Source organism: Sturnus vulgaris, chromosome 1 (genome assembly GCF_052056855.1).
Source record: "Sturnus vulgaris isolate bStuVul1 chromosome 1, bStuVul1.hap1, whole genome shotgun sequence".
Lineage (NCBI taxonomy): Eukaryota > Metazoa > Chordata > Aves > Passeriformes > Sturnidae > Sturnus > Sturnus vulgaris.
The window spans coordinates 59,453,366-59,466,090 of NC_142243.1; the positions used below are offsets into that span (position 1 = coordinate 59,453,366).

A 12,725-nucleotide genomic window follows, 5' to 3' on the forward strand; every position below is an offset into this window, starting at 1 on the left:
AAAGCATGTTACTGAAATTTCCAAATATTTTGAAATTTCACTGTGGAGACACTAAATGTCACCTTCTTCTAATAACACATATTTATAACTGACACTAGTATTTACTGAAGTTAGGCACTAAGACCAAAAAAAAGGCAATTAAAGAAATACCAGTCTATATCAAGGATATATATTGTGTTTCAAAACACATGACTTAGAAATGCTCAAGTATCCACTCCTATTAAGTGCATATTCTTATGCCCTAAAAATAAGCACGTTCAATACCAAAAAATCCAACAGGTTCTTACAATAAACAGGGCTTGCCATGCAAAGTTTAACTCTCTTCGAATATAACAGTTTCTGGTGGAGAGTAAGCAATACAAAATACTGTATCAACAGAACATAAGTTCCCTCTAAAATATACCATGCAATAGGATAAATTTGGTATAAATGCTACATGCAGAAAATACATATTATACAGACAGTTCAGCACAAATTTCAGATTTAGTATTAAGTTCACAATGGAAATGTTAAAAACAAAGAGTTAATAGTTAGAAAAATGCCTAAAGATGAAAAGCAATACCATGAAAGTAGTAGGAAAGCATTTGTATTTTGTCAACATGTCTTGGTACCAGGGTATACAGAAGAATCAAAAATGGGCAGTTCAATTTGCTACTGCAGTTTTCAACATGAAAGAAATCACATATCCAAAACCAGTTTAGTAAAGTCATAGAAAAATGGGGCATTCCCAAGTCTTTTAAATCTAAGGGACCATAACAACATAGGAATTGGCGGGGAAAAGAGGAAGGTAGTGTTTGCACACTCAAGTTGTCAGTATATATTCTCACTTCACAGTTTTCCAGGGGAATCAGGAAAAAGAGGGAGAATTTCATAAAATCTGTTACTACATAACTGCTTTAAAGAGTTTCTCAAACTCAAAGCCTCTATCTTGATGACTGGCACAGAGACTGTTTTAAGTGTCTTGAGCATCACAGGAAGGAATAGAGAAATCCTAACTTCTTCTCATTTGTGAGCCTCTGTAAATACAGTATCTGGAACAAAACAGCATTTCTGTTCACGTCTGCTTTGGGTGTGACTTAAGGACTGCAGGAAAATGTGTTACAGTTGCCTGTTCTATGCCAAGAGAGCATCAGACTAAGACTACATTTAGGAGATGCTTTTCTCCAAAGCCCAGCTCATGGAAACACAAAGCAATCCCTCAAAATGGCCCTTGCAGGTTCGTAGCCTGACTCTCGAAACTCTGATCTATAAAGCTCACCACAGAAGAATATAATATTTGCAACATTAGTAGGAAAACATAAGAAAATGTTGTTTGTTTTTAAAGATTATTTTTTTTTAACTTACTGGTTTTACATAGAAATTAAACTGGGATCCATAGTGTAAATAACATCTGCTTGGCATCTCAATTTATTCTTTTGTCTTTTTCTTACCATTTGTAAACTTGGCTTCAAATTCCTGATTTCTGGCTTTCTCTCACATGTGAATCAGGATCTCATATTTAATACTACCATTAATTACCTTTACTACACTACCTTCACATTGCGGTGACCTTTCATGTCATTTCATTTTCATTTTCTTAGTCTGTGAGCTATGAGGAGTTTCAGGAGTCATCCTAAACAATTAAAATTCAGCTGGGTCCTCCCAAAGTTCTGTCTGTAAATCTGATCAAAATCAGCTTTTGGTTGTTTAGAGTTTTTCAATTAACAATAAATCTAGATTATTTTTCAGGACTTAAAAAAAAGTTTTTAAGAACATCCCAGATGTTGATTAACAATATTAACCAAGATTTTGATGTGTAATTCAACAGAAGTTTTACGCTTAGAAGATATACTACAAAATTACACAATTCTTGATTTTGTTATAATTAAATGCTACGGCTGCTAACTAGCCAATTGAAATTGTGTGAAGAAAATTTCAGCATGTGGCTGGCTGCTCTGAATGTTAACATCTGAATGCTATAGGCAGTTTAAAACTTAGAATAAGTTCCTTAAAACAATGGTTATGTTTCTGACCTCACTGGCCATGCACAATGAGGAAACTTCCTGCTTCCTCAAGCTGTCTACTTGAATCATAATAGAAACCTACATGAAACCACTCAGAGATGAGAGAGAAAATGGCAATGACAGAGAACACTTACCTGACTCATTAATGCCTATTTGTGGTGGTTGGAAATCTGTATCTTCAAGTACCCACTCCTACTCTGCCTACACACTTGTCTTCTCATGGCTCAGAAATTTCTCCTTGTTAGTAAGAGGCATAAAACTAAAACAGTACATTTTCTTTAAATGTTATTGCATAACTACAGTGTAAAATAAACATGTCAGCATCGTATCTGAAAATATCACCTTTTTTTTCCACCAGTGAGTGGGACTCCAAGATGAACTTAGTCTAACGAGTGCAGGAAATCTGGTAATTTCAAGATGATAGGTCAGGGTCATGGCTTGAGCTAAGATTTTTTTAATCAAGTTGAGCACTCCGGTAAAGCATCTGAAGACCAAATTATAAGTAAAGTCTGATTTGTACAGTTTCTGCAGTTTCAGCATAGTTTCTGTTGTTGTCATTGGATTTTCCATTTTATTTTCTTCTTTGCTGGAATACATATATCATCATCTGTAGCTACAATAATTTGAGAGATTCTGAAATATGTGTTCACCAGAAGATCTTTAGAATTTTCATGCCTACAAAACTTAACTCACATTACAAAGCTTCACCAAACTGTTTATAAACAGATTAGTTTGTAATTAATATAAGTAATGAAGACCAAGGATAAAATCTAGCCCTTATGGCCTCTGAAAGAGACAAAAAAACCCTCCAGGCTATGTTCAAGTGAGCTCCAAGAGAACTTGGTGGCATTTATTGTGAAAAAGAATTTTAAAACCTTAAGAAACATTAAAAGCAATCCTTTGTTCAAAGAAGTTATACTGAAGCATGTCTGAAATTTAATCTGAAATCACAGTTTTTATTATTGATTCTACTTAAAATTTGCTTAGTAGATGAAGTCACATCTACTTAAGAAAAATATTTTAAAACAATGTTGTCTTACTTGATTTTATGTACTTATTTGATTTGAATCAGGCAACCAATAGTCAGTAGTTAGTCTCACAATTTCCATATTGTGGGGAAAGCAAAGAACATCTATTTAAACTCACTATTACTTTGTGATGATTATTCAGTGGACACTCAAATTAAAAAAAAAAAAAAAGTAAAATCAGCTTCTAAAGAATCAATTACTTCAGCATATAAACTCACTTCAGGCTGAGAGACTTGATGAGATAGACATATACTTGTATTCCTTTCTTTCCCATACAGTCTTATCAGTCCCATGAGTCTCAACACTCATCAAACTTTACATAAATGCAAGAACTGGGTTAATTAAAAACTCTCATTTGACTCCACAAACAGAAATGGGGCCTGGCTCACACTCTGTATGGAGCTTCTCAGAACTTACACATCATCTAGCTCAGTAGATCAAAGTCTGATGGCCTTATCCTGAGCATGCTCTGGTAGTGTGAGACGCCAAATACAAATTCTTTGAAACCAACTGATGCCACTTTGATGAACTGCAAGATTAGGGAACCAATGTGTAACTCCTGCAAGTACAGAAACTAATCCAAGAGTTTGAGGCACAAGGGACATGTATTACAGACTCCTAACACTGAAGCCTAACAAAAACTGAGAGGTTTCAAAAACAGGCTCTGCTTCATACCGAAGCATGGTGTTTTGACATGTGTGCTTCTAGAAGAAATGCCCAGAAAAAGCTAGGTGATTCTTCATGTCCTTGAACAGCCATGACTGCAATGTAATTTTTAAATACAACTGAGGATTTTATGAGAAGGGATCTCTTTTTTGAGAACTTGATATTCTTCATAACCCACAAATACTTAATCACGCTTTTCTTAGTGAAAACAGTATTAGCTAAAGACATACCATTCATATATATATATATATATATATACACATATATATACACACTGAAAAGGGCACTGAAAAAATTGTTGCTCCTAAGCATCACTTCCTTGCTTGCACAAAGAAAATGCAGTGCAATCTAAGTGCATGCTCAACTTCTTTCATATCAGGAGCCTCCATTCACTAAAGATGTTTAAAAATTGTGTTATTTCTCATAAGGCATTATTTTAATATATATCAGTTATGTCACATGAGAAAAAATTTAATTTCCCAACTTCTCTGATGCGCTCACATGAGAAGTTAAACTTTACAGAGACATAACTACTGCATCTTTACAACACTGCTTCTCAGAGTTCCAACTTCATGGCTAAGAAGCCAAAATAGAGAAAATTAAGGATAAACCCCCAGCTATTTTAAAAACGTCACATTTTTCAGGTTCTCCAGTAAGATTTTAAACAGTTTCATTTACATCCATGAGAACTCAGCACTGGTACGTATTTTGCATGTGGCATCACAAGGTAGGTACTAAAAACATGAGGCACACACATATCATGATTGAAGTGTCTTATCCAAAACCATGTGGGAACTGTGTGGCAGATGCAGGAAGAGATTTCTGTCTGGCATTCAACTTCTATGAATAAGAAGCTATATTTCTGCAACTTCTTACCTCTTTCACTTCTTTTTATACTCTGAATCAAATGAATTAAGAATTTGACAGACAACAACCTGGTTCAGAAGGCAGACTAAATGCCCTCCTAATGATCAGTCAAGTCTATCCTGCATGCTTCAGGAATATGGTACAGCAGAAAGACATTACCTGTTTTAAAACTATCACAATGCATATGAATTAGAGGTTCTACAGTAAAGTGAGTTCTCATGCTGGTGTTGTTCTTATTTATTGTAGCATTCCTAGAAATCAAAATTCAAGCATGGAAAAAAAAACCCTAAATATTTGATCTAGTGTAGTTAGACAATTTCTTATCTTGGTCTCAAGCCAAACTGGCACCTTTGGGCTCATGAAATTCATAAAGGACTTGGGGAACATGTGGCAACAGGAAACCATGCACTGCGTGGGACTCCAGTCCTCTTTACTAATAGCCAGCTTCTTTCCACTAACCTTAAAAACATAGAATGGAAAAGAACATATCTCTGACACTGTCATCAACTTTCTGCTCAAGTCTCTTAGAGAAAGTATTAATTCCCTAAAATGGAGCAGAAGAGCTTCCAGGCAAAATCTAGTTGTCAGAATATGTTGATGTAAAAAAACCTTATTCTGGAAACTTTTTATCCCCCACAAGTAGGTCATTTTACCAGAAATGTTTCCAATGTACTTGAGATTTAAGCCGGCAATCAGCACTGGAAATTCTGTAAAGCTAAAAGCAAGCAAAAACAAAACCTCATAATAGAAATTGATGAGCTACTCCTTTACTATTATTTTTCTTATCTAGACAGTAGCTGTATATTAAATGTGTGTACAGACAAAATCCTGTCATTAGCATAAACATACAGGTTTTTTCCAAGACTTCTCCACTATAAGCTCTTCATGATTCATTGTAACAGAGGCAGGCCATGCACAAACATGGCACAGTCATGTACCAGATTTCCTTACAGCCAAGATTTAAAACACACTTCCTATTACAATGTTCCTTATACCAAAATATAAGTGCTGTTTCATTTTGAGACTTTCCTATAACATCTGGATATAGAACTCTCTCATACTATATATACACTGCATAATTGTGTATATCTGAAAATCGCATACTACAAAGAGTGCTGGAATTGGATTTTCCATTTTACTTCTTCAAAATATGTTCCAATTCTTAATCCATTCCCCTTTAGAAGAGAATCCACTTTTATAAAATTCCCACAGACCAAAAGCTCAAAAACATTCGCAATTTAGTATAAGAGACCTACTCTTGACAAAATTAAAGGGTTGTGTATGGCTGGTGGTGTGGTGCTTTTTCATTGCACAGAATTGAAAAATTGATGTAAAAGTTGGTGTTGAAACACCAAAGCCAGGCAGCACACATTTTCAACTTAGAGACAGAGGCATGAAGATAGCTGAATTTCTGATTCAAAGTACAGTTTAATTTTAGATGTGTTCATCCGTTTGTTTAACTTTCAACGAATTGGCATTTTTAAATATAAAAACATTCTATAGTAAGATTTCCAATCAGTTTTAGTCCTTATTAAATAGATACATACAAAATTTAACTCTTGTCTGTTAGGAGTTACTTCAAGAAATATCATATTACCTCAGGTCTTCAACCAGCTACTTTTCAGTTGCAGAAACCTCTACATGTAAAAAACCTCCCTCTAGTACTATGAATATGAATATAATTTCATTCATCTTGTGACAGCCCTCAATATGCCACAACAGTGTATTTCAACAAAGAATAACAATTTAAATACGTCATATTAAAAAAAAAAACAAAAAAAACAAGGAAGCAAACAAAATAACCCCCAACCAAAATCAAACCTAAACCAGAACCAAAACCCACACAATTAAAAACAAAAAAAAAAACTAAAAAAAAAAATCCAAAACAAAAACACCCTACGCATTTCATAACTTCTGCTGTTTTATATGTTCACAATACTGAATGTAGAAGCTTTTACCAGATGCTAGGAAATTTTTGCCAGGATGCGTACAAACTTACTTCCAAAATAATCTGCAATCTGAAGGTTAATAAAAAAAAAATAAACTGCCACCTTCATAAGTTTCCACAAATAATAAACTTAAAACATCAAATAATTGCCAGCTATTAGATATTTCAATACGCAGTTTACTGTGACTTTTTTTTCCGAGGCATATTCAGAGAAATGGCTAAAGGAACTGTAATGGCCTTCTGGGACAGGAAGACTAAGGTTTCAGTAAAAAAATGTTAAATTAATTTTTATAGTGATGCAAAGTCAGGGAAGGGTTGTTAAGGGATGGCCTCTTGCCACAGGGTGGAGTTTTGTTATGGTATCCTTTTAGAGTCTGCAGGTGTTTGGCAGGAGCTGAAATCAGGGCCAGCTGTGATATTTCAGCTCCGATATTTCCCTCCCCATATTTCTCAGAAGTGATGCATCAGGATGATGTCTTACACCTGATGTACTCAACTTGTGTGGTATGACTGTAACTGTTGGGGGGGCACGGGGGAAGTGCCACTGCATGGTTTTCATTTTGTTTTCAGCTGACAACATTCATATAGTAAAACTTATCGACATGAATAGATTTAATATAGTAAAACACGAGATTACAATTTATTAAGCTGCCCATTTTTTCCTCAGTTGTCTTGTTGCTTTCTGTATATACCAGCTATTTAAAGTAAGAACACTGTATTAAAGAATGTTAAAAGAAATTACAGTGCAAAAAAGGGGAGGACAACGTTCTAAAGAAAAAAACCCACCTTCCGTCACCTCACTTAGCCAGCAAAGATCTTTGTTCTTGCATACTTAGCTGCAGTACAGTGCGTACCTGTTTTTATTTTGTTTTATCTTTTGGGAGAATTTGAATAGTTTCTATTAAAAATGGTATTCTCTTTTAAGTTTGTTGTGTTTGGAAAGCTTCAAACCACACTGTATTTCATACACATATTCCCCGTGGTATGTAAAATGGGACCATACTGAGGTCACTCAAAAGATTTTTAAATGTTTTAAGAATTCTTTTAATGTTTGTACTATCTTGGCCTGGTTAAAAGAGCACATTTTTTAAAAATAGTTTTTAAAACTTTCACTATATAAATTTTCATTAAAATAGTCTATACTGTTCTATTAAGCATTTGTAAGAACTTTCACAAACATTCCTTTCTCCCTCACATTCTTAGGAAATTTGTTCCCTTAACTAGTTAATCTCCTTTTTCTCTCAGCCATTTTATCCATATATGCACAAGTACACGCATATGTCTCTCCACAGACTGATTGACTTACCAGTACAAATGCCTGTGGTATTCATTTTAACTTCACAAATGAATAAAAGATTATAATCAGTGGGAAAAGTGGACGTTTCACTCCATTCATGGAAAAACAGTATCACCTGGCACTCCAACTTAGTGAGGAATTTCCTGGTTTTTGGCAGCTCACTTGGAGTACAGCTGAAGCTGTTAATGATATTAGCAAAGTGTCCTGGGATCAAAAAATATGTTGTTTTATCTCAGTTTATAGAAGGAGTTATATAAGACACTCCCAGCCTTCAGAACTCTATGGTCTTTTTAGTTAAAATAAAATTTGAAAACACAACCTGCCTGTAGCCAGTTGAGTTCCATTAGACCATTTCAATCGCCTCCTGTAGTTGTCTTTCTCCCTACTTCCTCACACATGCTTCTAGCCATCCCTTGCATTATTCCAGACCCCTCCTGGGATTTGTGTTCTCATCTGGTACCAGCCTAGAGCACCCTTTACAGCATTACTGACAGCTGAGCAGATATCCATGCAGTGCATCTCAGTCATTAACAGTGCAAGACTACACTTACAATGAAAGGTGTTTGCTTTATGGATATAAAAATCCAAAGATCAAAGAGGAATATAATGACAACAAATGAAGTGTATAAAAATTTTAGGTCCAATTTTGATAGTAACACACAAAATGGAAGATGCTAGCAAAGCCTGTGTATTATCTATTAGAATTAGATAAGAGTTGGGCTAAATTGAACTATCACTGGTTTTGATATTTTTCTGGACTCTTGACAGTGGTTGAAAGCAAATGGCAATGAGAAGCAGATAACTGTGCTATGATCAAACACTGTTATGTAAATTTAAAGAGTTTAACATGTCAGTATCAGTATGCACGGTCATCATATGCAAGTTGAATGACATCTTTCTTAGAACTGTATTTTCTGATCTAAACTGAGTCTGAGAAAACCACATTATTACGTAAGCACTGGGAAGAATTATTACAAAGTTTTCATACTTGATGAAAATCTGGGATCAGTTTAACACATAAGAAAATGGGTGGATGGATGAATAGGTGGGTAAAGAAATTGGTTGTATAGTCACATCCATGGCCCATGACCATCCATGGGTCAATGTGTCTTAGTGAGACATGATATTGGTGACAAGCATCCCTTGTCACCAGGGGCACTTACTGGGACCAGTGCTATTTAATGTCTTCATCAGTGACAGACAAAGGGATCGAGTGCACCCTCAGCAAATTTTGCAGATGACACCAAGCTGAGGGGTGCAGTTGGCACACCCAAAGGATGAGATGCCATCCAGAAGGACTCGCACATGCTTGAGAACTGGACCCATGGGAACATCCCGAGGTTCCACAAAGCCTAGTCAAAAGTTCTACACCTGGATCAAGGCAATCCTCATGATCAATATGGGCTAGGGCATGAGAAGATTGAGAGCAGCCCTGATAAGAACAAATACAGGGAGTTGGTGGATGACAGGCTGGACATGAACCAGAAATATATGCTTGCATTCCAGAAAGCAAAATGTGTCCCAGGCTGCATCAAAGGAAGTGTGACCAGGTCATCAAGAGAGAGATCCTCCCCTTCTACTCTGCTCTCATAAGATCCCACCTGGAGTATTGTGTCCAGCTCTGGGGTCCACAGTATAGGAAGGAGCAACTTGGACGAGTTGAGAGGAGTGCAGTGAAGATGATGAGAGGGCTGGGTGGAGCATCTCTGCAATAAGGAAGGGCTGAGAGAACTAGGAATGTTTATCCTGGAAAACAGAAGGCCCTGCTGTGGCCTTTCAGTACTGAAAATAATAAGAATTATTAGTGGGAACTGTTGTGATAGGACAAGGGTTAATGATTCTAAACTGAAGAAAGGTCAATTTAGATTAGCTATTTTAAAGTTTTTTACAATGATGGTCAGAAAACACTGGAACAGGTTGCCCAGATAGGTGGTAAATGCCCCACCCCAGAAAATATTCAAGATCAGGCTGGATGGGACTTCTCAGCAACTGATCTTGTTGAAGATATCCCTGCAGATTGCAGGGTTGTTGGAGTAGATGACCTCACAAGGTCCTTTCCAACTCAAAATATTTTATGATTTTATGACAAATCCTGCTGTGATTGGAGTATGTTCTTGTTAGTGGATGCTGGTTTTCTCCTATTATACCTGGTAGTGGAAAGTGTTGTAATAAATCTGCTGAGACTCCATTTTCTTCGTGCAGGAACAACCAATTCTATATTCACACAACTCATTTTATACGGTTTTTACAGACCTTGTATGCAACTTTAATTGGTTAATAGTGTTCTTGCCAATTCCTCCATTGGTTAGTAAAAGGTATTTTATTTGTCCATCAAATCTCTCTATTCTTGAATTGTTTGCATATTTTCTTCACTGAATCTCATGAGACAGACCTCTTGTTATTACAAGTGAACTCGTTTTTCACCCAGGAATAGTTTGCTGTGTTAACAAACTCTCATTCTAGATTGTTTTCACATGGGAACTTGCAAACCACTTAGCTGCACTTCGAAGAAGTGACAAGCTAGCTATTAATTTAGCAGAGCAAGGCCTGATGTTTTGAGGCCTTCCTTTTGTAACTTCTCTACCTGTCTGCAACACAGAGGATACCTAGATTACAGTCTCTCAGGTGATAAACTTATTCCCCAGTCAGACAGTCTCAGTCCTTTTTCTTCCCCCCCTGCTTCCTTTGGACTGAAAATATCTGTGAGAAAATGCTTCTTTCAGAAATGAAATAAATGTCTAACGTGCAGCTATGTACAAATATTGGAATTAAATTTCCAATAGCAATGTCTGGGTGCCATGTATTTCAGAGAAGCGTGTAGAAAAGCAGTTTCATGAGGAGGAGATTAGTATGCCCCTTTACAGGAAAATATTTCAAAAAACATGGCATATCTAACTGCAAAGCCCCATGATACCTTTTTTAGATAGGTTAACTATGTCAAGTAATAATCTGACACATATATATAAATAACTTATCTATAATTATAATAATATATATATGAAAATGTTATTTAGATGAATGCTAACAAGAGCAAAGTAGCCAAGATAACCTCTTTCCAATTTGGGAGGTAATAGCCCATGACATATGTTTTAAAAACAGTCTCTTTCAGAGTAGACTCAACTTCTTAAAATTCGCAGCATCAAAAATAAAGCACAGAATATTTTTCCAATGTTGCCCCAAGTACAGCCAAGTCTGAGTAAAATACTCTTGCTGTATGTTCTTCAAAGCCCTACCTTAATCCCTGTGAAAGTTATGAAGTGAAAAATTTGGCCCATGCATACTTTACAGCATGATACTACATCATTTTAAGGAGAAAGAGCGTATTTATTTAATAAAAAAAGATTCTTTCCCTACAGTCACCTAACAAATATTATTTTATGACTCTAAAATATAATAATATTTATAACAAACATATTTATTATAAACATATTCTTTTATGACAGGGTTTGCTTTGCCTGCTCTTATTTTCCCAACGCTGCAATTGCAGTCACAACAAACACTTCTGACAGCATAGACATGTACAAAATTGGAAGAAAGAACCAAAATAGTCAATGCTCAAGCATTTTTTCTTGTGATTCTCTTTAGTAAAAATCAACTTCGAGGAGATTCACCACACACTAGAAAGCCATAAAATACTCAGTTACAGTACTCAAGACAGTATAATTCAGTTTATCTTAGGCTCTTTAACCCATCCAAAACCAGAGAGTAAAAAGCAGGGGAGGCATCAGGGAATATGAAGATAATGTAACTCTACAGGTACTAAGATATAAAAATGTTGTTCATAATTAAGCATAGGTGTAATTCAGTGTAATATCTAACATTTAAAATAGATACACAGATTAGCTGTTTACAGCTACTGAAACCACCAGGCCAAGAAAAGGTTAAGATTCTTTCTTTATATGGATTGTGTGCTTCATTTTTCTTTTTCCAGTCAAAATGTTGCCCTTCTTTTTCAAACAAAATTGATTTTTGTTGTCCATACTCCATACAGAAAATTAGTTATTTTGGGGCCCCCCAAAAAGGTGCTTTTCTGCATATTTATGCAATAAAATGCAATTACATACTATATTACAGTATCTTTCTGTGTTTTATCAGCCAATTTTGAAATATAGACTTTGTATGTGAGACATGGAATACTTATGGTTTAATTTGATGTGACAAAATCCGAGTTCCCAAGCATATAATTAATTTAAAGATCTGTATCTATTACTTAATAAGACTCACTATTGGCTGAAACTCAATCCATCATAAGCCTCCCAAATCCCGTTTTAAAGCAGCCAAAATCAGGTGTGAGTGGCAGGAGGAGCGATCATTACTCAGCATTTGTAAAGCACGTGTAGTAATGTAGAGAAGAGAGCTGGTGTGACCAACCTGAGGATCTGAGAACACTTGCTGCATGTTGTTGATTGGGCCGTAGGGAACCCCACTCCCCTCAAAGAGCTGCAACCACTCGGTCGTCTCTTTTTCTGAAAACCTAAGAGCAAATAAAAATGAATGTGGTTTCAATACTGTACTTTCAGATTCTAAGGAATGTGTAGCACGTCTCCTTCCTCTCTTCCATAACTCCTTTCCACTGATTTCTTCCCAGTCAGTGAATAAAATAACAAATATGTACTACCTATGTTCTTCAGAAATGCAAAACCCAAAGATGTAGGGTAAAGAACATCTCTGAAATGACTTCTATCTGATCATCTGAAGCAATGCAGGAATGATGCATTTATCATTAGTTTCAAATAAGGATCAATGGGTTTCCTCCCTTGCTCAGTTATATTAGTGTGCTTCACATTTGTTTTCCATTATGTACAGATATAACAACAAAAAGATATAGTGCAAGTACCATACAATACTGCTCATTAAAAGCTGATGTAAAGCACCATCAAAAACATACATCAGGATTAAAAACCACATTTTTAGGC

The 12,725-nt window shown here is 35.7% G+C and overlaps 1 protein-coding gene across 6 annotated transcripts in view; it reads right to left on the bottom strand.

Moving 5' to 3' along the window:
• SUGCT (succinyl-CoA:glutarate-CoA transferase) overlaps positions 1-12,725 on the bottom strand; it is a 317,360-nt gene that overhangs the window by 169,364 nt on the left and 135,271 nt on the right. For all 6 annotated transcript variants that reach the window (XM_088167705.1, XM_014883473.2, XM_088167721.1 and 3 more), the window contains one exon: positions 12,181-12,283. In XM_088167705.1, the coding sequence (XP_088023831.1) occupies positions 12,181-12,283 (103 nt within the window). The remainder of the gene's footprint in view (positions 1-12,180; positions 12,284-12,725) is intronic.